Raw genomic sequence first — 27,336 nt, forward strand, 5'->3', positions numbered from 1 at the left:
TTGTTAATGGAAGACTCTGCAGCTCTGCGAGGAGTGGAATTAAATCCTGAATAGCTTTTTTTTTTCAAAATGCTGAAGCACGTTATTGTGGAAGTGTTGCAGACTACACTGGCGTCACCAGAGGGAACAGATGTTAAGTAAATATTGGATTACAGGGTGCGGAGCAGGAAGTGCAGCAACAGCCCCATCATCAGCGGAACACACATTTTATTTCAACATGTCTGTTAAATAAGCAATCAATATGACTGCAGCAAACTGTACAAAAACAACAGCATTTAATCAGCTGAAGGCTCAGAAACAGGAAAGAATTCTCACTTTAATAAATACTGTTGAAAGTCAATGAGAATGTACTTCAGGAGTCACAGCTTTCACAGTTCTCTACCAAAGCTTCAAAGAGGACACAGCAAATGAAACACAATAACTAATAAGATCATCAGCAACCCTCCAGAGGAGGAAAAAGACATGTGAAAAAAAACCACGACTTGGTCTGGCTTTAATAGAAAATGCTGCTATGATCCCTAAACTTGAAGCTTTGTGTTTCAGTGACATCCCTAGCTCAGTCACTGATGTAGTCCTCAATCAGCATCTCCTCCTCATCCCTTTGGACTTGGTTTGTGACTGGTTGGGGCTGACTGGTGGGCAGACCATCCACAGTCCCCCCCTGACCAGCATCGTCATCATCCTCACTGTCTGCCTCCAGGAAGCCCGGGTCTTTATCCATCAGCACGTCTAGTTTTAACCTGGACGGATGAGAATACAAACGGATAATTAAGGAAACAAACGCAGAGCAACGTACAGCCAGACAGACACAGGTGTAGCTAATAAAATGTCATAAAGGGACGTCCTCTGTGGTGCAGTGGTCACAGACCATGTTAGTTTGTGAATTTGGCCACAGAGGGACCGTCATAGCTTCCATAAGGAGTCTCACTTGTGTGAGTCCATGTGGAGGACTCACAAACATGGCACATGACCTAAATGGAAATTGGGAAATCTTTTGTGACAAGATCCTGAAAGCTGCCAGGGATTGCACTGGAGTCACCTGAGTTGTTTCATCTCTGAGGGCTCACAGGAGTCACTGTGCACGCCTTAAGGATGTAAAGGCAGCTGGTAAACTGGTGCTGTGATGGCACTGAGAGTTGGCAACAAGGCATTTGACAGAGCCATCTGCATCAGACGCTCAAAGCGCTTTACAAATAATGCCTCACATTCTCACCGCCATACAAGGTGCTCACTACACACTGGGAGCAACAAGGGGATTAAGGACCTTGCCCAAGGGCCCTTAGTGATTTTCTGTATAGGCTGGGATTTGAACCGAGGATCCTCTGGTCTCAAGGCCAATACTTTAACCACTAGACCATCACCTCCCCTTCTTCCCATCGCAGTCATGGCAAGTGATGCCACGATCTTGACTTTGCTTTAATTTCAATTTATTTATTTGTATAGTGCCAAATCACAACAATGCTGCCTGCCTCAAGGTGCTTCACACCAGTAAGATCTAACCTTACCAAGAACTTTAGTGATTTCAGGCATTCTTCAGTGTGAAGTTCCAGCTCGTGCCCTATGTAATTCTTGAATAGACTGGATGTTGGATCGGGCTGTGTAATACAGCAACCGGGTGCCTTTTTCAGTGAGGAAAGGTTTACTTACCTTGACTTTGTGGTAGGAGTGGACAGTATAAACTGTTGAAAATATAAATTATGTAAGTTTGCCTTAGGGTAGGGATTTTGATTACTGGCCAACTGTGATAGCATTTGTTGATGACTCACATCAAAACTGAAAACCATGAGGCTTTGTTTGGAAAAAAATAACAAGATCAAGGAATTTTTAAGTCATCAAATAAGTGTGTGTGTTGTCTCTACCTGATTTTATAAGCGTGGAGCGAGTGGACCAAAGAGCTGTGACAGCTGTTGCTTCATGACAGAGCCACAGCCATGGAGCAGGTTTTAAAAGTGGACCAGTGGACCAATTTTTAGGGGGAGCATTCAGTCGGTGACACTGGATCACCTCTAAAATTCAGTGGAGTATTCCATGCCCTAATATCTATCTGTGGTGCAAATTTGGTTAGAATCTGTGAAGTAGTTTTGAAGTAATCCTTCAAAGGCTCTAAAATTAAACTTCATCTAGAATCCAAATCCGGATCCACATCTTCCATGGCATAATATGCATGTGTGGTGCAAATTTGGTGAGAATTTGTGAAGTAGTTTTGAGGTAAACCTGCTAACAGACAGACAGGCAAATGAATAAATAAACACAGATGATTTTATTATGCCCTTGGCAGACAATAATAATAAAGACATAAATGTATTTCTAACCACTAAAACATCATTCAGTCACTATTAAGCTGAGTGTCCTTGCCTTACATTTACATTTCTGCACTAAGTGGAATTGATGAGACATGAAAAAATCTATTTGCTTAATTGAAAATAAATAATTAATAAATAAATATAAACATTTAGAAGCAGCTTGGATTAAAGGTGTTTTTTTCCCTTAATTCATGACCGAACTGTTGAAGTGACAAGCATATACTGTACAATGGACTGACTTTAATTTTGCTCTGTGCAAATGTAAAAAAAATACCAGATAAGGACTCGGTGTCAGCACATACTCAACGCTAAATGACTCAGACCAGGACCGGCGCAACAAAACCTGGCTGCAAAATATGCTGGGTGACAGCGACTGCAAAGAGAGGTAATATTAGCTGTGTGTTCTACCACCTTAAAACCAAATGTGCTGTCGAACAAGAGAGCCAAAGAATGCGCCTTACGTAACGGTAAGTAGGGGAAACCAGGGCACGGTGAATCAAGGGGCACAGTGAAATCAGTAGTTATATCTGCAAAACTACATATATTTGCAGCAGTTATGCCATATTTTTATGCATAAAGACATCCCCTTTTTTAATTAGTGTTTTGTTTATGGATACATTAAGGGTAAAACTAAATGGCAACTGAAGTAATTTTTTTTTCCCATCAAAGTAAATTTTGTGGATGTCAGTGTCTTTGTATTTATTTCTCACAACAGAGGAAAGGTGGCCCAAAAAATTGTTATTAGTTCGAACACTACCCCGTCCAACTGATGAGCATGTGTTATGTCTTCTCCAGACTATCAGCTATTTGATAACATGACTCGTGTGTCACATGCACCCGGGGCACAGTGAATCAATCTAGAAAGTGATTTACGAAACCCCAGTATCAAGTGGATGACAAATATTACTTGTTGAAGCTTATACATTTATTTTTCCATGAATTATTTCTTTTATTTGTGTAAATAAACAACTCTTTTCATGTTTGAACAGAAATTATGACAGTTGTATTTATCATAGTTTCTAAAGGACTTATATCACTATATAAGACACTTACACATTACATAGCTGGTTTGCTGGATTGTAGTTTGTTGTTTGTTGTTAGCATCACAATATATTTAATAACTTTGAAGAAATCTTCATAATCATGTGTTTTGTCATTATATTCTAAACTGATTCACTGTGCCCTGTGAATTAGTGTCCAGGGCACAGTGAATCAAAAATTTTAAATTAGATTTTGAACACCTGTAAATTACACTTGGGGAGACACAAATAACACAGCCTTATACATAATAACTTGCTGTATTAAATCCACAACAGAATGACCTGAATCTATGCATAATGTGTATCGCATACCAGGTATCATGGATCAGTTTGGATATGTCAAAATACTTGAAGAGGTAATGTTGCCTTATGCTGAAGAGGACATGCCCTTGAAATGGGTGTTTCAACAAGACAATGACCCCAAGCACACTAGTAAACAAGCAAAATCTTGGTTCCAAACCAACAAAATTAATGCCTCGCAGATGTAAAGAAATCATGAAAACTGTGGTTATACAACTAAATACTAGTTAGTGATTCACAGGATTGCTAAAAAAAAGCAGTTTGAACATAATTGTTGTGTGTTGGGGGGTTTGGCTGGATGTTTTTGTGTTGTTTTCTTTTCTTTGCTCTCCAGGTGGTATGCAAACTGGTTTTTGTCTGTGGAGAAGGTGCTGACAGAAGAATCCTTCACCCTCATCAGCATGATTTGCAGCACCTGTGGATGATGCTCACGTGTAAACTTAAAGACTTTCAGCTGAAGCAGATAATGAGATGGCGTTCTGCATTTAAGCCATGAGTGATTCAAGCAGAATGCCGGGGAACTCGACCTTGTGACGTTCGTTTGTGAGACGCTGAGGACCGCGCCTGGGTTTGACACATCGTGCCTGTGAAGGAGGACGGGTGAGGGACACATGTTGTCAGCACACATCAGAGGTGATTAATTGTCTGAATAAGTGTTAATAGTAATTTGGTATTTCGTTACGCAGTATATTTGAACATTGATGAGAATTGTGCAGCTCGCTTCTCACGGCTGTGGCGTGCGGACTGATGATCCTCCACCTGTTGTGAGAAGCTGCTCATTTACATAAAGCTTAAATTCAGACCTGAATGTGTTGCTGATAGTGTGTGCCTTTGAAGGATATTAGTTGTAGCTGTTGACTTACCTCACCTCTTCTATCCTTCACAGAGTCAGTTTGTCTTGTCCACCTGGGGGGTGTTTGGCGGTGAACTTGAGTCCAGAAGCGCCGGGCTTCGATACCTTTGGGCGCTGGAGAGCGCGCCGTCCTTCACTCCGCCAGACAAATGCATTTTTATGTTGTACACAATTATTGCACGAAAGGGAAATAAATGTTTTGTTTTTGGAACCGCTTTCTGGTTATTTAGCGCTGGGTTTCAGTCAGACGCAGGTCCGCTCCTCAACCCGCGTCGGCACATAATAATAGTTTTGAGTTTGTAGCATCAACAGCAGATGCTACTACTATTGTGAACACACCCTTTTCTACTTTTTTTTTTTACTAATAGCCCAATTTCATAGCCTTAAGAGTGTGCATATCATGAATGCTTGGTCTTGTTGGATTTGTGAGAATCTACTGACTTGTTTCCCATGTAGCAATAAGAAATATACTCAAAACCTGGATTAATCTTTTTAGTCACATAGCACTACTATTATTCTGAACACTACTGTATAAGTGCAATGTTTATTTTCAAACTGTGGCTTACGATGTGACCAACGTGGGCGAGCACCTTAAACCAGTGATTCGTGATGGATTTAATCATTCACGGTGTTGAACATGAGTGTCATCTTTTACACAGTGCCATGGTAATGCTAACGTTAACAAGAGAGAATGGCTCAAGTGTGAGCTTTTTAATGCAATTATCTGTACCAATATAACTTGTTTTCCAGTTCATTTACATACTGGATCATGTTTAAGAAGCAGGTATTTCAGTTTTTCCATTAAGTGAGGCAGCAGCTTATGCACACAGAAGACCATGCGAACTGCTACGGATGGACGGACGGACGGACGGACGGACACACACACACACACACACACACACACAACACACACACACACACACACACACACACACACACACACACACACACACACACACACACACACACACAACACACACAGAGTCACAAAAACCACAGATGTCAGGCGCTTTTATGTGAGACTTAGGATCATTATTTCTGCATTAAAAGTATATCATAACAGGATACTTTCAAATCCACATTCCTTTTATTTCAACAGAGGCCAGGTATGTCAGGCAGGGGAGTCAGAAAGGATTTTTTTTTTTTGGCTTAAAAAACAGAATTCATCCATAAATTGAAAGCTATATAACTGCTGCTGAGAGTTGGCAAGAAAAATTGGCTGTGCCCCCCACCCACATTTTATTTTTACCCCTTTTGCAGGGAAATCTATTTGTAGTATAAACCTAAAAATGAGATGACTTTTGACTAGCAGTACCTAGGACACATTTCCTTCAGTGACATGTATGTATGCTGTAGTCTAACAGAAGATCCACAGGACAGGATGAGATGAGATGGAAGATCTGAAAAAGAAGATTCAATGTGATAGAAAATGTACTGTACCTGGCAGGAAACCTCCTGAATGACAGCTGGCTCACATCCTGGATGAAGGCTATCTGAGCTGCAGACAGAGAGGATCACCAACATTAACGTCTCTTCATAACATGACAAACTAAGAAAACAAGCACATCCTGCAGACATTGATCTGACTGCACCAAATCAACACATCCTCTGTGGTCAAAAAGCCTTTCATATGATGGTGTCACGTCTTAAAGGTGGACGATGTCTCATTTCTACCCAACACCTCAAACTCGTTCATCACCTGCTTAGTTAAGCCTCGGTCCCACCGAGTGAAGGAGTGAAGAAGGAGCCACGCACCCTGTTTTTTTGTTTTGTTTCATGAGCTATCGTGACATTATAGTGGCTCAGAGTGGCTCTTAGAGCAATATCTTCAGTTAACGAGGCTCCTCTCTGAGCGTGGCGCTAGTTTCAAGATGTTCAAAATTTAGCAACAACAGTGTGGCGCAGTTTGTGTTCGAGTTACTGCGACGGCTTAGAGGCATTTGCGTGGTGCTTTTTTACGAGTCTGCAAAAAGTCCATTATCTGTGTGCCTGGCACCTTCGCAGGACCTGAGAGGCTATTTTGGAGCGGCACCTCCTCTTGCGCACACAACTGCACCTGCTCTGTGTGCTGGGACTATATTTTGTAGTGGATTAATCATTTTCTGCCAAACCTTGGATGTTGAAAACACTTCGATGCGCGAATCCGTCCGCACGTCTTTCATTAGAAAAAATCTCCTTTAACAGTGGAATGTCCGGATAAACTGCTGATCCCGACCTCTTTCTGAAACTTTCTCTGTTCTCTCACGACGTCCTGGGTCAACAGAGGCTTAAATTTGGAAGTTTTCAGCTCGGCGCCGTGGGCTGTCCTTAAAGCGATAGTAACACTCCTTAATCTCTCATCAGCTGTTAAAATTTTCACCGAAAACCGTCTGAATTTCTCAAATGATGTCCACGTGGATGTGCCTTACAGTTTCTGAAAAATTTTGATCAAGCAAAGCGCCAAAGATAATATTTTGTGGAGGGTGAGCAAGATGTTTTTTTAAGGAGTCCCTCTGGAATAGAGCAGAAGTGAAGCCGACCACAGTGTGAGAATGGTTGTAAACGGATCTAACCACAGACTTTATCCTTCCCTTTGTGAACTCTAACAAACCGTGTTGCCTCTGCCGAACAATGGAATCTACCATGTTTATGGTTTGTGCTGTGGTGTTGCGCTAAGCTAGGTAAGATAAGATGCTACATGCGGGAGTCTCGCTGACAAATCCGCTTCTGTGATCAAGAGTCAGACAGTCATAAAACAAGTGATCGCTGTTAACAGGAGAACCGTGATGTGGGTCAGCTTCCAGATGTTTTGTGTTATCGGCCAAGCTGCGCTAAAATGATGACTAAGATAAGTTAAGCTACCGAGAGACGTCCAAAGAAGGCTGGAAAGGAACATCTTTTTCCTGTGGAGACAACAAAGCAGCCACACGGTGGAGTTCTACTGCATGGCTCTGTGTGTGAACACAATGGAAGTGAAATCAGAGATGACACTTTCAAGGTACAGTGAGACAAATACGTATTTGATAACTGAGCAACATAGGAGAAGTTCATGTGGTCAGATGAGACCAAAATAGAGCTTTTTGGTATCAACTCCACTTGCCGTGTTTAAAGGATGTGAACAACCCCAAGAATGCCATCCCAACTGTGAAACATTGGTGTGATCATTGTTGCAAAGGGGACAGGACGACTGCACGTATTGAAGGGAGGATGGATGGGGTCATGTATCGTGACATTTTGGCAACCTCCTTCCCCTCAGTAAGAGCACTGAAGATGGGTCTACTTTGAAATAGCACAATACTGATATGTGATGAAAGTGACTTATGGTTTAATAAAAAATTAATAGTACAAAAAAATCATATTTAAAGGGTAGAATTAATAATGGAATATAACACAAAAATAGTTGACATAAAACTGAGTACAAGCAATTAAACTGCATTGTCTCAGTCCACCCACCGATAAAACAGGTACCAACCTGGGCTGGGGGAATTAACCTGCAATGGGCTGGCATCACAACCAACGAGAAGCCAAGGATAAGCACCGGCCCGACAGACCTCAGGGACAATAAGGACTTAATATTTTTTACTTTTCACCACCACAATGGATTGAAATGAAAATCAACATGTTCTGGTTGTGTAGATTTTCATCTTTAAGCCAAGGGGCTGAACAAAATATCACTTTAACCTTTTAAGAATTACAGCTATGTTTCATACCGTCTGTAATAAAAAAAAGAAGTCAAAGTAAATGTAAGAGTCACTGTGTTTTGTGTGTGTGTGCGTGAGTGCGCGCATTGGGCGCAATTTGGTGGGGGATAGGAGGACATGTCCGCCCCACCTTTTCAACCAGGGGGGACAGAATATGTATGTCCCACCCACCTTCTGACATATAGTTGTGTACTTGAAACATGCTATGTCAGTCTATGTGCAAAACCATGTCAGAATAGTATCTTTGTTTCTGCAAGTTTGTATTTTTAGCAGCATTGACTTGTTTACAACACCTGTTTCTTGTCTGTCACATTCAGAATTTTCTGGGACTGCATTTGCCCAGATTGAAACCAAAATAGTTGCCTCTAGGGACTAGTGTCTACACATAAGTATCAATTAACCATATGCTAATTTACTAAATTCTGAAAGTTAGAAAGGAAATCAGAAAAGCTATCTGGACCTCAGAAAGCCCATCTGCAATTATTGCTTGATCTCCAAAATCAGTCTATGCAAAATTATGTTCAGTATGAGTGTTGTCATTAGTGCCACTTCGAAATTAAATTCATGATAAGTAATTTATCCTAAACTTATGATCTGTTTGTTTCTTCAAACTATGCAAAAACAAATCTTGAGAAAAAAAATACAGTATGCGATAGTTAATAATTATTAAGAGCTGTTCTTTCTATTTATGAATACATTTTACCACATGCAGTTGTTTTAATGAAAACTCAACATATCTTCTTTTGAGGTCTACACATGTGGTGATACCTTATTACACCAGGATGTTAATAAAATCAATGCTGGCTATTCTCAGAATAAATACTTATATTCACAGTTTAAAATTGCATAAGTCAAATGGTGTCCACTATGGTCTTCTCAAAACATAAAATACTGTTCTGGCTGCTCAGAATGCATCTGAGCTTATCTAGAAACTGTTGGCTTCTGGGGGCCTAAAGCGGCCACCAGACCCCGGCCTATGGGCTTCAGCCCTGGGGCCTCGCACTTTGTCCCCCCCAATTTCTAGTTCTAAATGTGCCCTTGTGGTGTGTGTGTGTGTGTGAGACCTTGGTTCCTCATGGGCATGCTGAGCTTTGTCCAGGTAGGGTACCAATTCAGTCTGGAGGCTGAGCGGCGAGAAGACAGAAACTGGAGAAAAGGTTCTGTGCGGCCAGGCAGTTCTCACGGTGCTGAAAAAACCAAACAAATATGGGCCACCACTTCACAGAGGTACATAACAACAAGACCACTCTATAGGGCATCATTCCACAGAGGTTGTTGTGTGGACCGCTGAAGAGGAGGTACTGCTGGCCCACCACCACCAGATGGCGCCCTGCTTGGAGTGCGAGCTCCAAGCTCAGAGGGCATCGGAGCCGCTGGAGGTGACAGCTGTCATCTATCAACACCAGCTGTCACCCATCACCACCACTATAAAGGCCGGACTGCAACTCCACCTCCTCGCCGAGAAATCTTCTACCATACAGGTAATTAATTCTCTGCTGAACCTTAATTCAAGCATTAGTCTGATCTCTTTTTGCAGCTGTTTTCCTGGGACGGATACCCTGTCTGCTGAGTTGTCGTTAGGTGTGGACTGCGACGGCTTCGCCTCCCACCCCACCCAGATAAGCGGTTATCTCGGGAGCTGCACCGAGTGTGTGATTGGAGGTGGAGGTTCTCCCTCCTAACTGTATACAGACTGTGGGATTACTGAGTGTCCGAACTCACACTCATCCAAGAACTGTTTCTGTTCTCTACCAGCAGTACCGGGTCTGACTGCTGAAGACAGTGGCCACCTGGGGCGCAGGGCTTGGCGGCTCCGGTGTTCTTCAGATCCGTTGGTGGTGGAAGCTGTGTGGGATCCGGCTCTTCTCGCACCGGACGTCTCCTATCTTCGAGCCTGCCACACGTCACCTGGTGTCAAATTGATATTCCGCCTATTTGTACTCAGCTGTACTACGTTGTGCACCTTCACAACATTAAATTGTTACTTTTTGGCTATTTCATTGTCCCTTCATTAACGCCCCCTGTTGTGGGTCCGTGTCACGACACCTTCACAACAGGATTTCTCGGCCAGCGTCATGGATCCCGAGGGGCGTCAACTCGAGCCTGACCGGCCAATGGAAGAGCGAGGTGCACAGGCGCCAGCAGGAGGCATGTTAGGGGAGCTGCAGCAAATACTAACCGCTTTCACTGCTCGGTTGGATCTGGTAACGAGCAGAACGTTATCCTCAATCGGAGGATGGAGGCTCTCACCGCCAGGGTGGAGGCGCGCGACCAAGGCGCTACTGCAGCACCTCCTCCTGCTGGTCCCTTGTCAGACACAGACGTTCCACTGGTCGTTCAACGACCCCCCCTACCGTCCCCTGAAGCATACATAAGCCCTCCGGAAGCCGTACGGAGGTTGTGTCGAGACGTGCGCGGACTTCCTAATGCAGTGCTCGCTCGTCTTTTCACAGCGTCCCGTCATGTACGCGTCAGACACTAGCCGGGTGGCTTATTGTTGTTAATTTGCTCCGAGGAGAGGCATGCGCCTGGGCTATGGCCGCTCTGGGAGCAGAACTCACGGCTCCTAACGTCATACGCTGGGTTTGTAAGGGAGTTCAAACAAGTTTTTGATCACCCCAACAGAGGCGAGACCGCTTCGAGCGTGCTACTGTCAATGCGACAGGGGCGCCGGAGTGCAGCCGAGTATGCAGTCGACTTCCCGCATCGCGGCTGCGAGGTCCGGCTGGAATACCGTTGCGCTTCGCGCCGCCTTCATAACCGGACTGTCTCCGGTCCTGAAGGAGCATCTGCTGGCTAAGGAGGAACCGCGGGATTTTGACGGGCTTGTCGACCTGGTTATACGCTTAGACAACCGTTTAGAGGGAACACCGTCGGGAGCAGGGCGGGGGGCGTGACCAGGCACGGGCCGTCCCTCTTCCTTCCGGGTCCGAAAGGGTGCCGTCGTCCCCACGCTCCACAACCAGAGGGCCCCGTGTGGCTACAGCTCCCCCTGCTGACGAAGCTATGGACACGAGCAGGGCCAAAATTAAATCAAATGGCAGACAAAGGAGGCTGGGCCGCGGGGAGTGTTTTTTTCTGTGGATCTAGTGGTCACATACAGAGGAACTGTCCCAAACGGTCAAACTACAACGCCCGTCCTTAGAAAACTGGGCTAAGGGTGGGCCATAACACGCACGCGGGGGAACCCCGAAAATCAGCACGAATCCCGTCACAATCCTTAGTGAGGATTTAACCCTTCACGCCCCAGCACTTGTAGACACGGGGTCGGAAGGGAATCTGCTGGACAGCAGATGGGCAAAGGAAGTAGGGCTCCCTCTGGTGGCTCTGCCTTCCCCTGTGAAGGTACGGGCACTAGATGGCACTCTTCTTCCATTAATCACACACGAGACACAGCCAGTGACTTTGGTGGTGTCTGGGAATCACAGGGAGGAGATTGTGTTTTATGTAACACCTTCTACCTCCCGAGTGATTTTGGGTTTTCCTTGGGTGTTGAAACACAATCCCCGGATTGATTGGCCGTCTGGGGTTGTGACGCAGTGGAGCGAGACCTGCCACCGGGTGTGTTTAGGATCCTCGGTTCCACCCGGTGAGACAGCTAAAGAGGAGGTCAAAGTCCCCTCCAATCTGACGGCGGTGCCGAGTGAGTACCATGATGCTGACGTCTTCAGCAAAGATCTGGCACTCGCCCTTCCCCCGCACCGACTGTACGATTGCGCCCGGGCGCTGAGTATCCGTCCAGCAGGCTGTACAACCTCTCACGTCCGGAACGCAAATCAATGGAGACCTACATCCGGGAGACTCCTTAGCTGCCGGGTTGATTCGGAACTCCACCTCCCCGATGGGCGCGGGTTTCTTTTTTTGTGGGTAAGAAAGACGGCGGACTCCGTCCATGCATCGATTACAGAGGGCTGATCGAGATCATGGTTCGCAAACCGATACCCTTTACCTCTGTTGGATTCGGTGTTCACGCCCCTGCATGGAGCCCAAATATTTACTAAACTTGATCTTAGGAATGCGTACCACCTGGTTCGGATCCGGAAGGGAGACGAGTGGAAGACGGCATTTAACACCCCATTAGGTCATTTTGAGTACCTGGTCATGCCGTTCGGCCTCACAAACGCCCCCGCGATGTTTCAAGCATTGGTTAATGACGTCTTGCGGGACTTCCTGCATCGGTTTGTCTTCGTGTATCTAGATGACATACTCATCTTTTCTCCGGACCCTGAGACTCATGTCCAGCATGTACGTCAGTCCTACAGAGTTGTTGGAGAACCGGCTGTTTGTGAAGGGCGAGAAGTGCGAGTTCCCACCGCACTTCTTTGTCCTTCCTGGGTTCATCATCTCCTCTAACTCCGTCGCCCCTGATCCGGCCAAGGTTGCGGCGGTGAGAGATTGGCCCCAGCCCAACAATAGCCGGAGGAAGCTGCAACAGTTCCTCGGTTTTGCAAACGTTCTACAGGAGGTCATTAAGGGCTATACAGTCAGGTAGCTAGCCCCCTGACAGCCCTGACCTCCACAAAAGTCCCCTTCACCTGGTCGGATCGGTGCGACAGCCACGTTTAGGGAGTTGAAACGCCGGTTCGCGACTGCACCAGTTTCGGTGCAGCCCGGACCTGCCTCCGGATCATCGACGGGGAGCCGGCGTGGACCGTTGCGTCGGCTTCTGGACGTCCGTCGCAGGGTCGGGGCTTCCAGTATCTGGTGGACTGGGAGGGGTATGGCCCAGAGGAACGCTCCTGGGTGAAGAGGCGCTTCATCCTGGACCCGGCCCCTCCTGGCCGACTTCTACACCCGGCACCGGACAAACCTGGAGGCGCCAGTTGAGGGGGGGGTCCTGTGTGTGGGCTGCTGAAGAGGAGGTACTGCTGGCCAACCACCCACCAGATGGCGCCCTGCTTGGAGTGCGGGCTCCAAGCACGATGAGGGCGTCGGAGCCGCTGGATGGGGACAGATGTCATCTATCAACACCATTATAAGGCTGGACTGCAACTCCACCTCCTCGCCGAGACAATCTTCTACCATACAGGTAATTAATTCTCTGCTGAACCTTAATTCAAGCATTAGTCTGATCTCTTTTTTGCAGCCGTTTTGTTACTTTTTGGCTATTCCATGTCCCTTCATCAACACCCCCCTGTTGTGGGTCCGTGTCACAACACCTTCACAAACAGGGGTATCATACAGGTAGTGTTCAGAATAATAGTAGGCTATGTGACTAAAAAGATTAATCCAGGTTTTGAGTATATTTCTTATTGTTACATGGGAAACAAGGCAGCAGTAGATTCAGTAGATTCTCACAAATCCAACAAGACCAAGCATTCATGATATGCACACTCTTAAGGCTATGAAATTGAGCTATCAGTACAAAAAAGTAGAAAAGGGGGTGTCACAATAAGTAGTGTGGCATTCAGTCAGTGAGTTCGTCAATTTTGTGGAACAAACAGGTGTGAATCAGGTGTCTATTTAAGGATGAAGCCAGCACCTGTTGAACAATGAAAGCCTGAGGAAAATGGGACGTTTAAGACATTGTTCAGAAGAACAGCATAGTTTGATTAGAAAGTTGATTGGAGAGGGGAAAACTTATATGGGCATCACTCCACAGAGGTACAAAACAAAAATGACAACTCTATATGGGCATCACACCACAGAGGTACATAAAAACATAAGTCTATATGGGCATCACGCCACAGAGGTACATAACAACATGACAACTCTACAACCCCTATATGGGCGTCACCCCACAGAGGTACATAACAACATAACTCTATATGGGCGTCACCCCACAGAGGTACATAACAACATAACTATATGGGCATCACTCCACAGAGGTACAAAACAAAAATGACAACTCTATATGGGCATCACGCCACAGAGGTACATAACAACATGACAACTCTACAACCCATGGCAATAATTATGGAATCATCAGCCTCAGAGGATGTTCATTCTGTTTAATTTTGTAGAAAAAAAGCAGATCACAGACATGACACAAAACTAAAGTCATTTCAAATGGCAACTTTCTGGCTTTAAGAAACACTATAAGGAATCAGGAAAAAAAAAAAAAAAAAAAAAAATATATATATATATATATATATATATATATAATATATGCTTAATACAAGACATTTTGGCAAGATTTCAGATTATTTGTCTTATTTTGAGAGGGACAGTTTTTACAGTGTGGTTAAGAGTAGTAAGTAGAGCAGCATAACGTTGATCAGCCAGAATGAGACATTAACCACACTGTAAAAACTGTCCCTCTCAAAATAAGACAAATAATCTGAAATCTTGCCAAAATGTCTTGTATTAAGCAATACATATATATATATATATATATATATATAATATATATATATATATTATATATATATGCCAATGACATAAGAAAAAATTACTTGGTTAGAATTCTCAAAAATTGCAAAATGTCTAGGCAGTGAATAATCAAAATGTGCCTTAAAACTAGACAGATTTCTTATTTTAAGATTAGTGTCTGTCTTAAAATAAGGAAAACAACCTTGTTCCTTTGCATGGATAATTTAAAATCCATTCCCTTTTCTTGTTACTGGTTAATACAGCTTGATATTAGCTGGAAAAAAAGTGAGATATATTTTATCAAAATAAGACTTTTTCTTATCTAAAGAATGTTTGACAAGATTATTTTTCTAGACAAAAATGAATGGCCCAGTCATACAGCACACGACAATTCCTGAATGAAGGGAACAAGTAAAAGTTTTTTTATGATGCATGACTGAAAACAAAAAATTACTCAGCTCTGTGATCTCACCACATGTAGCAGCTATTAGAATGCTCTTCTGAGGTGAAAGTGTCCTTAGTTCACACAATAACAAAATTTGTATGTATGTACGGTACATCCAGAAAGTATTCACAGTGCTTCACTTATTCCACATTTTGTTATTTTACAGCCTTATTCCAAAATGGAGTAAATTCCTTTTTTTCTCTCAAAATTCTACTAACAACACCCGATAAATGACAACACAAAAAAGTTTTTTTTTATTAATTAAAAATAAGAAAACTAAGAAATCACATGCACATAAGTATTCACACCCTTTGTTCAAGACTTTGTTGATGCACCTTTGGCAGCAATTACGCCCTCAAGTCTTCTTGAATATGATGCCACAAGCTTGGTGCACCTATCTTTGAGCAGTTTTGTCCATTCCTCTTTGCAGCACCACTCAAGCTCCATCAGGTTGGATGGGGAGTGTCAGTACACAACTATTTTCAGATCTCTCCAGAGATGTTTAGTCGGATTCAGGTCTGGGCTCTGGCTGAGCCACTCAAGGACATTCACAAAGTTGTCCCGAAGCCAATCCTTTAAATTTTGGCTGTGTGCTTAGGGTCATTGTCCTGCTGAAAGATGAACCGTCACCCCAGTTTGAGATCAAGAGCTCTTTGGAGCAGGTTTTCATCCAGGTTGTCTCTTTACATTGCTGCATCCATCTTTCCCTCAATCCTGACTCTTCCTGCAGCTGAAAAACATCCCCACAGCATGATGCTGCCTGGTCTGAGAGTGCTACAGGCGTCTTTTGGCAAACTCCATGGTGCTGCCATGTGCCTTTCACTAAGGAGTGGCTTCCGTCTGTCCACTCTACCATACAGGCCTGATTGGTGGATTGCTGCAGAGATGGTTGTCCTTCTGGAAGGTTCTCCTTTCTCCACAGAGAAATGCTGGAGCTCTCACAGAGTGACCCATCAGGTTCTTGGTCACCTCCCTGACTAAGGCTCTTCTCCCCGATCACTCATTTTAGATGGTTGGCCAGCTCTTGGAAGAGTCCTGGTGGTCTCTTACAAATGTCTTACATCTATTTATGGATGATTGGAGGCCACTGTGCTCAGTGGGACCTTCAAAGCAGCAGAAACATTTTTGTACCCTTCTCCAGATTTGTGTATTGAGACAATCCTGTCTTGGAGGTCTACAGACAATACCTTTGACTTTAAGCTGGGTTTGTACTCTGACATGCACTGTCAACTGTGGGAGCTTATGTGTAGACAGGTGTGTGCTTTTCCAAATCATGTCCAATCAACTGAATTTACCCCAGGTGGACACTAATTAAGATGTAAAAACACCCCAAGAATGATCAGTGGAAACAGGATGTACCTGAGCTCAATTTTGAGCTTCATGGCAAATTCCATGAATACTTATGTAATGTGATTTCTTTTTTTATTATTATTTTAATAATCTTCAAAATCTAAAACAAAAAAAAACTTTTCACATTGTTATTATGGGGTATTGTGTGTATAATTTTAAGGAAAAAATGTATTTCATCCATTGTGGAATAAGGCAGTAAAAAGTTGAAGTGCTGTGAATACTTTCCAGATGCACTGTAGCTTAAGACAGGAACAGATGCAGAGATCTACGGTATCACAGCTGAAAAATTTCAGGTTGGTGGAGATGTTGTACTGGTATTGCACTCAACATTTAAGTATTTCTTGGAGACAGAAATAATACTAGTTAACAGAAAGGTATTCTTGTGTCTTACTAATGGATAGTGTAATGCTGTGGATTGTAATAATTCTGAGTGTCGAATAAGGTCATTCTCAATAAGATCCAGCAATGTTGACTGCTGTATGTCCGCAGCTGTGTGGTTTCATACCCAATTAGCCAACAATTGAGAACATTCTAACCCCTTTCAGCCTTTCTCCTGTGCAGCCTACATGTTATTGGTCAATCAAACGTCACTGTAGGACATGATGAGTATTTATGGAATCCCAAAAACATTGCTGGGCATCATAGCTAGCCTATTAACTTGGTCTTTGACCTCTTCCCATAAATTCTGGGACCCATCAGGGATGTGTTCTGAGTCTTCTGTTCAATGCTTGCTTGAACTCGCAGTCGACAACAGTTGTGGAGTCCAGTGACTTGGGTGCCTTTGTTGATGAATAAGGTTCACTGACCTTGAATTTGCAGATGATGCTATGATTTTGGTGGGAGCTGAGTATGTCGTCAGTGTGTCTAGGTCTGAGACTGTCCTGGATTGAAACTAAGGCTATTAACATCTTGGAGTCTGCATCCACTTACCTCAGCAGTGGCATTATAATGTCTATGGAAGATCAGCTTATGCAAGTCAAAGGTCTGAGTACAGCTTATGGATTCATGGCACCACTAGACAGAGGTGCATAGTCATCCGAGTCTATTTCAAGGAGTATCACAGTCCAAGACATGATGCTTGCTGTATTTTGAGTTTTGCTGTATTGTTGTAAGAGCTGAACCTGAGTATTAAGCAGTGAGCTAATGTAACCTGCGTCACGTTGTCCCACTCTCGACTTGAACTCACAGTCTGCGATTTGAGAGGTAGGCAATCTAACCACAAGGCCAAAACCAATGGGCTCTAGATATGCGCTATAGCATGTTTTTACACAGCATCTCATGCTGGCCTCGATTACACTTAAACAAATGTATGTCTTTGGTACTAGATCTCTCCAAGGACTATTAGATGCATCATGAGGGAGTGCCACTCGGTTACATGGTGTATTTTCATCAGGAGGAATCTGCACACAGGTCCCCCACTGCTGAGTATCCTACAGCCAGGTCCAGGCTAAGGGTGTGGAAAACACTGTTGATAGTTACTTTGGAGAATTAAGGATGGACTGCAGGTCTGTCTATAAGTCATTGGCAATTAAGACCCACAGCAGTTCTGTAATATGGCCAATATGGCAACCCACAGCACTAATGATTGCCCCTCACTCCTGATACGGAGAAATCTGTGATGTCAGTCATAACAGATCACTGATTGTGTGCAAGTATGTTAAGGAAGTCTAACCTTTGTGAACGTGGGTGATCTTACCTGTTTGCACCAGATTCCAGGTTGCACTGTATTGCTTCTCGGTGGAATGCTGGAATAAAGAATTTATTCCAGGTGTCCAATGTGCTTCACCTGCTATGCTGCTGTTCCACAGGAGTTTGGCTCCAAACAACAAGCTTCCTGTGGACTCAGCAGTGCAGCGGTTTTTTTCCTGGTGAAGCTAGGTTCCATTCTGCCTTCCATCCCAGCACCTAGGTCTCCCTCCACCATGTCGTCTTCAAGGCCACCGCCCTCTCTGGCTTCCTGCATCTGCATCAGGTCATATAGACTTGTGCATTACATTCATGAAAAGTCTGCTTTAAGAGTGACAATCTTCAAAATATAATTTCAGTGAGCCTTGACCCACCATTGTCACCTCACTTGGAAGAAGGTGCATGTTGCTCTGTCAGACTTTGACTCAGTATCATTAGTTGGCCAACAAGCGCAGATTCACCATCCAATACAGTGTGGTGTAAAACCCACAATCTCTCTCTCTCTCTGAGTGGGGAGTATAAGAAACTTGTTCCTTGTTGGCCCATTCTCCATCTCTAAATTATTAAACCCAGTGCCCTCAGACTCCGTATTCCTCATGGATATGCACGCAAATGTTGTGGTTAACACTGTTGCCTCACAGCAAAAGGTTTGTGGGATCACCTCACACATGATCCTTTCTGTGTGGAGTTTGCATGTTCTCCCCGTGTTCAGTGGGTTCCCTCCAGGTACTCCAGCTTCCTCCCACTTCCAAAGACATTCAGGTTAGGTGAAATGGGAATTCTAAATTGACCATAGGTGTGTGGTGCAAGTGCGAATGAATTTGTCTGCCTACATGTGGCCCTGCGATGGACTGACCTGAGTCTCAGTTTGTGCTTTCAGTGTTACAGAACTCCTTGAGGTGGGGCAAGATGCTGTTCTCTTCACATTTCAAACATTTTTGTTTCAATCTGGGAGAAAGGTATCATTCCTACTGAAGAACTTTTCATCCTTTTCTGGAAAAGAACAGCTGATCACCTCGACTCCAACCACAATAGTGATATTACAATTTTCTCTGTGCTGAGAAGGACACTGGCACAGATAATTGATAACAGGATTCTGTTAAAGTTACTTGCTGCACAACACCTGGAGCAGTCTGATTCACACTCAAGAAGCTGTATGTCAACCCCATCATAGATCTAAGACTACTCAAAAACACAAATTTGAATATTGACAGCAAGTTCCACTGCTCTGTGGGACATTTGTAGGATCCCTAACAAGCATCTTACAGAGCCTATACACAGGTACTACAAATGCTGTGTGGAGTAGGTGCAAAATCTCCGACTTCTTCCCAGTGACTTCTCGTGTTCAACGGGTACGTTTTGTCTCCGACTCTGTTGAATGCAAACAGTATGATGAGTCTCTCTGGAGTAGGCAGCAGTCAAAACAGTGTAACCATGTAAGGAGACTAGCGAGGGAAGCCACCAAAACAACTCTGTTACAGGCTGCTGTCTACCATCTGTGCATTCGAAAAGTATTCACAACACTTTCCACATTTGTTATGTTACAGCCTCATTCCAAAATGGAGTAAATTCCTTTTTCCCCTCAAAATTCTACACACAATACCCCATAAAGACAACATGAAAAAAGTTTTTTGAAATGTTTACAAATTTATCAAAAATAAAAAACTAAGAATTCACACGTACGGAAGTATTCACAGCCTTTGCTCAATACTTTGTTGATGCACCTTTGACAGCAATTACAGCCTCAAGTAACAGATACTGATTTATTGTCATTGTAACGTACAATGAAAGGTAAGGTGCAGCTTTTCAGTGCAAATACAAACCTGAGTAAACCACATGCAGACTTGAAAGGTCTGGAGAAGAAATAAAGACAAAATTTAACCGAATGAAAGAGGTATGTACAGAGCGCAAATTAAAAAAGAAAAAATATATAAGAACATAGTTGCAAAAAAGCGACTGCATATTAAAAAAAGAGAAGTATGTACAAAACTGTGGATATTTCAGTGGCAGTGGATATTGCACATAAACAAATATTGCACTCATTGCAAATGTGGCATGTGAGATGGTTATTTGGTTCAGTGACATCTGTTCAAGCTCGAACAGCGGTTGGGTAGAAACAGTTTTTCAATGTATTTGTACTTGGGGTCCCTGCCACGCCATGATGTTTTTACATGAATAAAAAAAGCTTTTTCCACATGTTGTCTTGTTTTTTTACCATAAAATTACACTGAACAAGGATTTAGACGTTTCGTTACCCATCTGAGAATTTGAATTTACCGCCTCCGAGTTGACCTACTTTTTCGCTGCGACAGATGTGACGTCATTCGAGTAAATGTGTCGCGGCGTGGCTCTGTTTACCTGTACGGCAGACACGGACAGCGAAGGCAGAGTGCGCGATTATAGCGAAGATTTAAGTGACATATCGATTGTTTTTGAAGAAGATGAGGACGTTTCTGATATGTCTGTGTCTGTTCAGTGTAATTTTATGGTAAAAAAAAAAACAAAGACAACATGTGGAAAAAGCTTTTTTTATTCTTCAAGAATATGTAAAAACGTCATGGCATGGCAGGGACCTTTAATGGCTCTGTACCATCTGCCCAATGGCAGTAGTTCAAAAAGATACTGGCCAGGATGGGACGAGTCCTTTAGGATGGTGTTGGTTGGGCCACTCAAGAACCTTCACAGAGTTGTCCTGAAGACAATCCTTTGATATCTTGACTGTCTGCTTCGGGTCATTCTCCTGCTGAAAGAAAACCATCGCCCCAGTCTGAGGTCAAGAGTGTTCTGAAGCAGGTCTTCATCCAGGATGTCTCTGTACATTGCTGTGTTAATCTCACACATCAATCCTGACTAGTCTCCCAGTTCCTCCCGCTGAAAAACATCCCGACAGCATGATGCTGCAACCATGCTTCACTGCAGGGATGGTGCCTGGTTTCCTCCAAACATGACACATGGCATTCACACCAGAAAGTTCAATCTTTGTCTCATGACACCAGCGAATTTTGTTTCTCATGGTCTGAGAGTCCTTCAGGTGCCTATTGGCAAACTCCAGGGGGCTGCCATGTGCATTTTACTAAGGAGTGGCTTTCGTCTGTCCACTCTACTACACAGGCCTGATTGGTGGATTGCTGCAGAGAGTTTTCCTTCTGGAAGGTTCTTCTCTCCACAGAGGAATGCTGGAGCTCTGACAGAGTGAACATTGGGTTCTTGGTCACCTCCCTGACTAAGGTACTTCTATCTCGAATGCTCAGTTTAGATGGGTGGCCAGCTCTAGGAAGAGCCCTGGTGGATTTGAATATCTTCCATCATACTCATTGGGACCTTCAAACCAGTAGAAATGTTTCTGGACCCTTCCCAGATTTGTTCCTTGAGACAACCCTGTCTCAGAGGTGTATGGACAATTCTTTGACTTCAGACTTGGTTTGTATAATGACATGCACTGTCAACTGTGGGACCTTATATGTAGACAGGTGTGTGCGTTTCCAAATCATGTCCAATCAACTGAATGTACTCCAGTTGGACTCCAATTAAACTGTAGAAACATCTCAAGGATGATCAGTGGGAAGAGGATGCACCTGAGCTCAATTTTGAGCTTCATGGCAAAGGCTGTGAATACTTATGTCATGGGTTAAAGCAATAAATTTTCACCTGACTGAAATTTTTTCCTGGCAAAAATCAATGCCAGCAATTCCCTACAATGTAGCGTAGGGGGGGGCACACTGTTTTATCCTCAATAAATACATTATACAGCATACAAATCTATTCTAAATAGCGTCTAAGGAGAGAGAGAGCCAAAGCATAAAAAGAATGCAAAATTTGAACATAAAGGTACATAAAAGGGTGGTGGGGTGGGGTGTAGTCTTGATTCTGGGCGGTCTGGAGGTGCTCCCCTAGAACATTTTTTAAAGACCAAGTCAAATTTCGTGTATTCTGGTGAATTTTAACAGGTATGAAGCCCTCTAAAACAAAATAAAACTCACTTCAATCTGTGAAGTAAAACACAGTATTGACTATGGGGGTCTGGGGGATTTCCCTCACAAGTTTTTTAAAAGAGCAAGTTAAATTTTGTATATTCTGGTGAATTTTAAGGGTATGAAGCCCACTGAAACAAAGAAAACTCACTTCAAACTGTCAAGTAAAATTCTTTGTCTTCTGTAGTATTTTGATCTGTTCTAATCCAGTGAATGCACCAAATGGGTGCTGTGTCACTGATTATACAGTCAATAAAATACAAAACTAGGGCCTAAAGCAACTGACAACGTTGTTTTGCTGTGCACAAAGTAACACTGTAACCCGTTTTGAAAACGCATGCGCACTGAGAAATTCAAAACTGGTGTATTCACATTTAATCAGTAAAATGCTCTCACTCGTAAAACAAACTTGGGCTGCAACTAACGATTATTTTAGTAATAGTTTTTGTTGTTGTTGTTTGTTTGTTTTTTATTTTACTTACTGTGAGTTTTGCCATTATTTCTTGAAGTGAGTTATTAAAAGGCCTTTATCATGCAACATCAACGTTTAAGCTTGTAATAAAGTTATGATGTTATATTCTTATATATTATATTCTTGTCAAAAAGATACCTGGAGTAGTGTTTTGTTTTATTTTGCACATATGAGGTCTGTCCATAAAGTATAGGTCCTTTTTATTTTTTTCAAAAACTATATGGATTTCATTCATATGTTTTACGTCAGACATGCTTGAACCCTCGTGCGCATGCGTGAGTTTTTCCACGCCTGTCGGTGACGTCATTCACCTGTGAGCACTCCTTGTGGGAGGAGTCGTCCAGCCCCTCGTCGGAATCCTTTGTCTGAGAAGTTGCTGAGAGACTGGCGCTTTGTTTGATCAAATTTTTTTGTAAACCTGTGAGACACATCGAAGTGGACATGGTTCGAAAAATTAAGCTGGTTTTCAGTGAAAATTTTAACGGCTGATGAGAGATTTTGAGGTGATACTGTCGCTTTAAGGACTTCCCACGGTGCGAGACGTCGCTCAGCGCTCTCAGGCGGCGTCATCAGCCTGTTTCAAGCTGAAAACCTCCACATTTCAGGCTCTATTGATCCAGAACGTGGTGAGAGAACAGAGAAGTTTCAGAAGAAGTCGGTTTCAGCATTTTATCCGGATATTCCTCTGTTAAAGGAGATTTTTTTAATGAAAGACGTGCGGACGGGTCCGCGCCGGGACGCAGCCGGCGCGATGGCACAGGAAAAACACCTCCGTGTTGATAACCATTTGTAAAATCCAGGCGGCTTTTGATGGCTTTCAGTGGAGTGAGTATATGAGAAATTGTTTAACAGCTGGACATGTTCCAACTTGTCCTTAAGGCTTCCAACAGAGGTTGCAGCCGCCGCGCGGACCCGTCCGCACGTCTTTCATTAAAAAAATCTCCTTTAACAGTGGAATATCCGGATAAAATGCTGAAACCGACTTCTTCTGAAACTTCTCTGTTCTCTCACGACATCCTGGATCAATAGAGCCTGAAATGTGGAGGTTTTCAGCTTGAAACGGCTGATGACGCCGCCTGAGAGCGCTGCGCGACGTCTCGCACCGTGGGAAGTCCTTAAAGCAACAGTATCACCTCAAAATCTCTCATCAGCCGTTAAAATTTTCACTGAAAACCAGCTTAATTTTTCGAACCATGTCCACTTCGATGTGTCTCACAGGTTTAGAAAAAATTTTGATCAAACAAAGCGCCAGTCTCTCAGCAACTTCTCAGACAAAGGAATTCCGACGAGGGGCTGGACGACTCCTCCCACAAGGAGTGCTCACAGGCAAATGACGTCACCGACAGGCGTGGAAAAACTCATGCATGCGCACAAGGGTTCAAGCATGTCTGACGTAAAACATATGAATGAAATCCATATAGTTTTTGAAAAAAATAAAAAGGACCTATACTTTATGGACAGACCTCGTACATACGTCACCGACACCCCACAGAGATTTCCATCAGGTTTCACCTCATTATGAGCATTTTTAGATGCCTATAGCAACTATCTCAACCACTGACAACATATTACAGCAAGAGTCCACAAAAGTATACTCAACAAAAATATAAACGCAACACTTTTGGTTTTGCTCCCATTTTGTATGAGATGAACTCAAGATCTAAAACTTTTTCCACATACACTATCACCATTTCCCTCAAATATTGTCCAGTCTAAATCTGTGATAGTGAGCACTTCTCCTTTGCTGAGATAATCCATCCCACCTCACAGGTGTGCCATATCAAGATGCTGATTAGACACCATGATTAGTGCACAGGTGTGCCTTAGACTGCCCACAATAAAAGGCCACTCTGAAAGGTGCAGTTTTATCACACAGCACAATGCCACAGATGTCGCAAGATTTGAGGGAGCGTGCAGTTGGCATGCTGACAGCAGGAATGTCAACCAGAGCTGTGCTGTGTATTGAATGTTCATGTCTCTACCATTAGCCGTCTCCAAAGGCGTTTCAGAGAATTTGGCAGTACATCCAACCAGCCTCACAACCGCAGACCACGTGTAACCACACCAGCCCAGGACCTCCACATCCAGCATGTTCACCTCCAAGATCGTCTGAGACCAGCCACTCGGACAGCTGCTGAACAATCGGTTTGCATAACCAAAGAATTTCTGCACAAACTGTCAGAAACCGTCTCAGGGAAGCTCATCTGCATGCTCGTCATCCTCATCGGGGTCTCGACCTGACTCCGTCGTCGTAACCGACTTGAGTGGGCAAATGCTCACATTCGCTGGCGTCTGGCACGTTGGGAGGTGTTCTCTTCAACTCTATGCGAAGGAGATGTGTTGCACTGCATGAGGCAAATGGTGGTCACACCAGATACTGACTGGTTCCCCCCCCCAAATAAAACAAAACTGCACCTTTCAGAGTGGCCTTTTATTGTGGACAGTCTAAGGCACACCTGTGCACTAATCATGGTGTCTAATCAGCATCTTGGTATGACTTATCTCAGCAAAGGAGAAGTGCTCACTATCACAGATTTAGACTGGTTTGTGAACAATATTTGAGGGAAATGGTGATATTGTGTATGTGGAATAAGTTTTAGATTTTTGAGTTCATCTCATACAAAATGGGAGCAAAACCAAAAGTGTTGCGTTTATATTTTTGTTGAGTGTATTTTAAAGGCCTGACTAAAGTGTAATATGTGATATTTAATAAGCTATTTTCATGAAAATGACAGAAATGTGCAGCCCCAAAACACGCATGACACGTTAAATTTTCCAAATGACGGAAATTTAACCCATGACTTATGTACATGTGATTGCTTAGGTTTTTTATTATTTATTTTTAATAAATTTGCAAACATCAATTGCCACAACTCCTGTCAGTTCAGCGCACACACCAAAGCCACACTCGTGGGGCACTGAGACAAATTTCACTGCGAGTAGGACAGTGATTATCTGGAGACTGTTGTGCCAAGAGTGCGAATGGCCATATATTTTCTAAGTGCCATGCAAGCGATGTTAGATGTTCATGCGTGTCACCTGGAATTTGGCCGATACCTGCTGCAAGAGGGTTCAATGGGCTCGCACAGCGCACACTCTGTCTTTCAGCCGCTGGTGTGCGCAAATAGTTGTAGCAACAGATGTACGAGGAGTTGGAAACAGCTACAAAATTACACGGTTTGCATACGATTCCTGCTTCATGCGCACTTAACGCGCAATTCGACCAAATTCGCACAATATGTGAAGGGGCCCTAAGGGGTCAATAGGGTCACATTTTTTCTACACACTCTTTCATTGATTACATACTCACACAGCTGAGGTTATTTTAGCATTGGAACATATTTACTTGAGATGAGTCCGTGTAAGTGACTGGACTCATATCAAGTACAACACTATCTGCAACCGTAACCGCAGACTACATAACCGTATGTAGTCTAGTAGCCAGATTGGGCAACCTGAAAATTATCACTACAGTCAGGATTTTTGTTTGGCTAATTTTCATAGTACTGGTTCACAACATTGCAACTGCAGTAATTTTTCTAATTAGCATCATTTAATTTGCAATTAGTCAAAATCCACTTGTAAAGAAGGTTGTCTCATTAAAACCTTGAATAAAAATATCCAAAACACTGACAATACAGCTTGTAAAAAGATAAATGAATAAAAGGCCAGTCTAAAAAATTCAGAAGCACTCCGATTTAAAAGTTAAAAAAATAACAACCAAAACACTTTAACAAAATGAACAAAAGGCTAATTGCCAACACATTTCAACTCACCAGTCTTCATCAGGACTCTGATACCTTTTTTATTCACTTATCTTTTTACAAGATTAACAGTCATAGTTTGAGGTATTTTTTAAACTTTCTTGGCCTTAATTGCCTTTGAAGAGCACTAGATTTTTGCATTTACATTTTAATTATTTTAGTTTTATAAAATTTTACTCGACTTACTGCAGCATTATTAAAGACCTTGGGTAAATTCGACAATGGGTGCATTTGTTTTTTTAATTCTGGCTGACTATCTAAAATCAGTCTATATATGTAAGAACTTAATCTTGATGAATCACAATCACACATGCTACTGCAGATTATACATTACGAAGACCTTGCACAAGTTCAAGGTTGCATTCAGCAATGCAAATTAGGCTAAGTACTGCACTTTTTAGATCCACACACATGAAAACAATTCAATGTCACCAGTGGAGGTAGCGACAGTTGTATGCAAAAGTTTGGGAACTCCTGATGATTTTCATGATTTTCCTTTGTAAATCATTGGTTGTCTGGATCAGAAATTTCACTTAAATACACCAAATAGCAGACACACTGATATTTGAGAAGTGAAATGAAGTTTCCAGTATTTGCAGAAAATGTGCAATAATTATTTAAACAAAATTAGGCAGGTGCATAAATTTGGGCACCCTTGTCATTTTATTGCTTTGAATACATTTAGCACTAATTACTGGAACACAAAATTGGTTTGGTAAGCTCACTAACCCTTGAATCCAATCATGAGAAAGGGAATTTAAGGTGGCCATTTGCAAATGTTTCTTCCCCTCTTTGCATCTCTTCTAAAGATGGCAACATGGGGACCCTCTAAACAACTCTCTAATAAACTGGAAACAAAGACTGTTCAACATCATGGTTTAGGGGAAGGGATACAAAAAGCTATCGCAGAGATTTCAGCTGTCAGTTCCACTGTAGGAACATAGTGAGGAAATGGAAGACCGCAGTCACAGTATTAGTGAAGGCCCAAAGTGGCAGGCCAAGAAAAATCTTAGATAAGCTGAAGCAAAGGGATGGTGAGAGCAGTCATAGTCCAACCCACAGACCTGCTCCAAAGACCTACAACATGATCTTGCTGCATATGTCCTCTGTGCATCATTCACTATACAGTGCACTTTGCACAAAGAGATGCTGTATATGCT

At 43.1% G+C, this 27,336-nt stretch overlaps 1 protein-coding gene across 1 annotated transcript; it reads right to left on the reverse strand.

Moving 5' to 3' along the window:
- Positions 1–189: 189 nt before the first annotated feature.
- Positions 190–9,297, reverse strand: LOC117510136 (cell cycle checkpoint protein RAD17-like). Its single transcript, XM_034169749.1, has 3 exons — positions 9,241–9,297; positions 5,937–5,994; positions 190–740 (listed from the first exon to the last, which is right to left on the reverse strand). Exons 1-3 carry the CDS (start codon positions 9,257–9,259, stop codon positions 557–559), a joined length of 261 nt encoding a protein of 86 aa, XP_034025640.1. The 5' UTR covers positions 9,260–9,297; the 3' UTR covers positions 190–556.
- Between the last annotated feature and the right edge of the window lie 18,039 nt (positions 9,298–27,336).

This window comes from Thalassophryne amazonica, chromosome 5, assembly GCF_902500255.1.
Source record: "Thalassophryne amazonica chromosome 5, fThaAma1.1, whole genome shotgun sequence".
NCBI classification, from domain to species: domain Eukaryota; kingdom Metazoa; phylum Chordata; class Actinopteri; order Batrachoidiformes; family Batrachoididae; genus Thalassophryne; species Thalassophryne amazonica.

Coding starts and splice junctions, on each gene's coding strand:
- LOC117510136 (XM_034169749.1), bottom strand. Junction 741..5,936: donor TTCAGGAGGTTTCCTGCCAG/GTACAGTACATT, acceptor TCATCCGTCCAG/GTTAAAACTAGACGTGCTGA.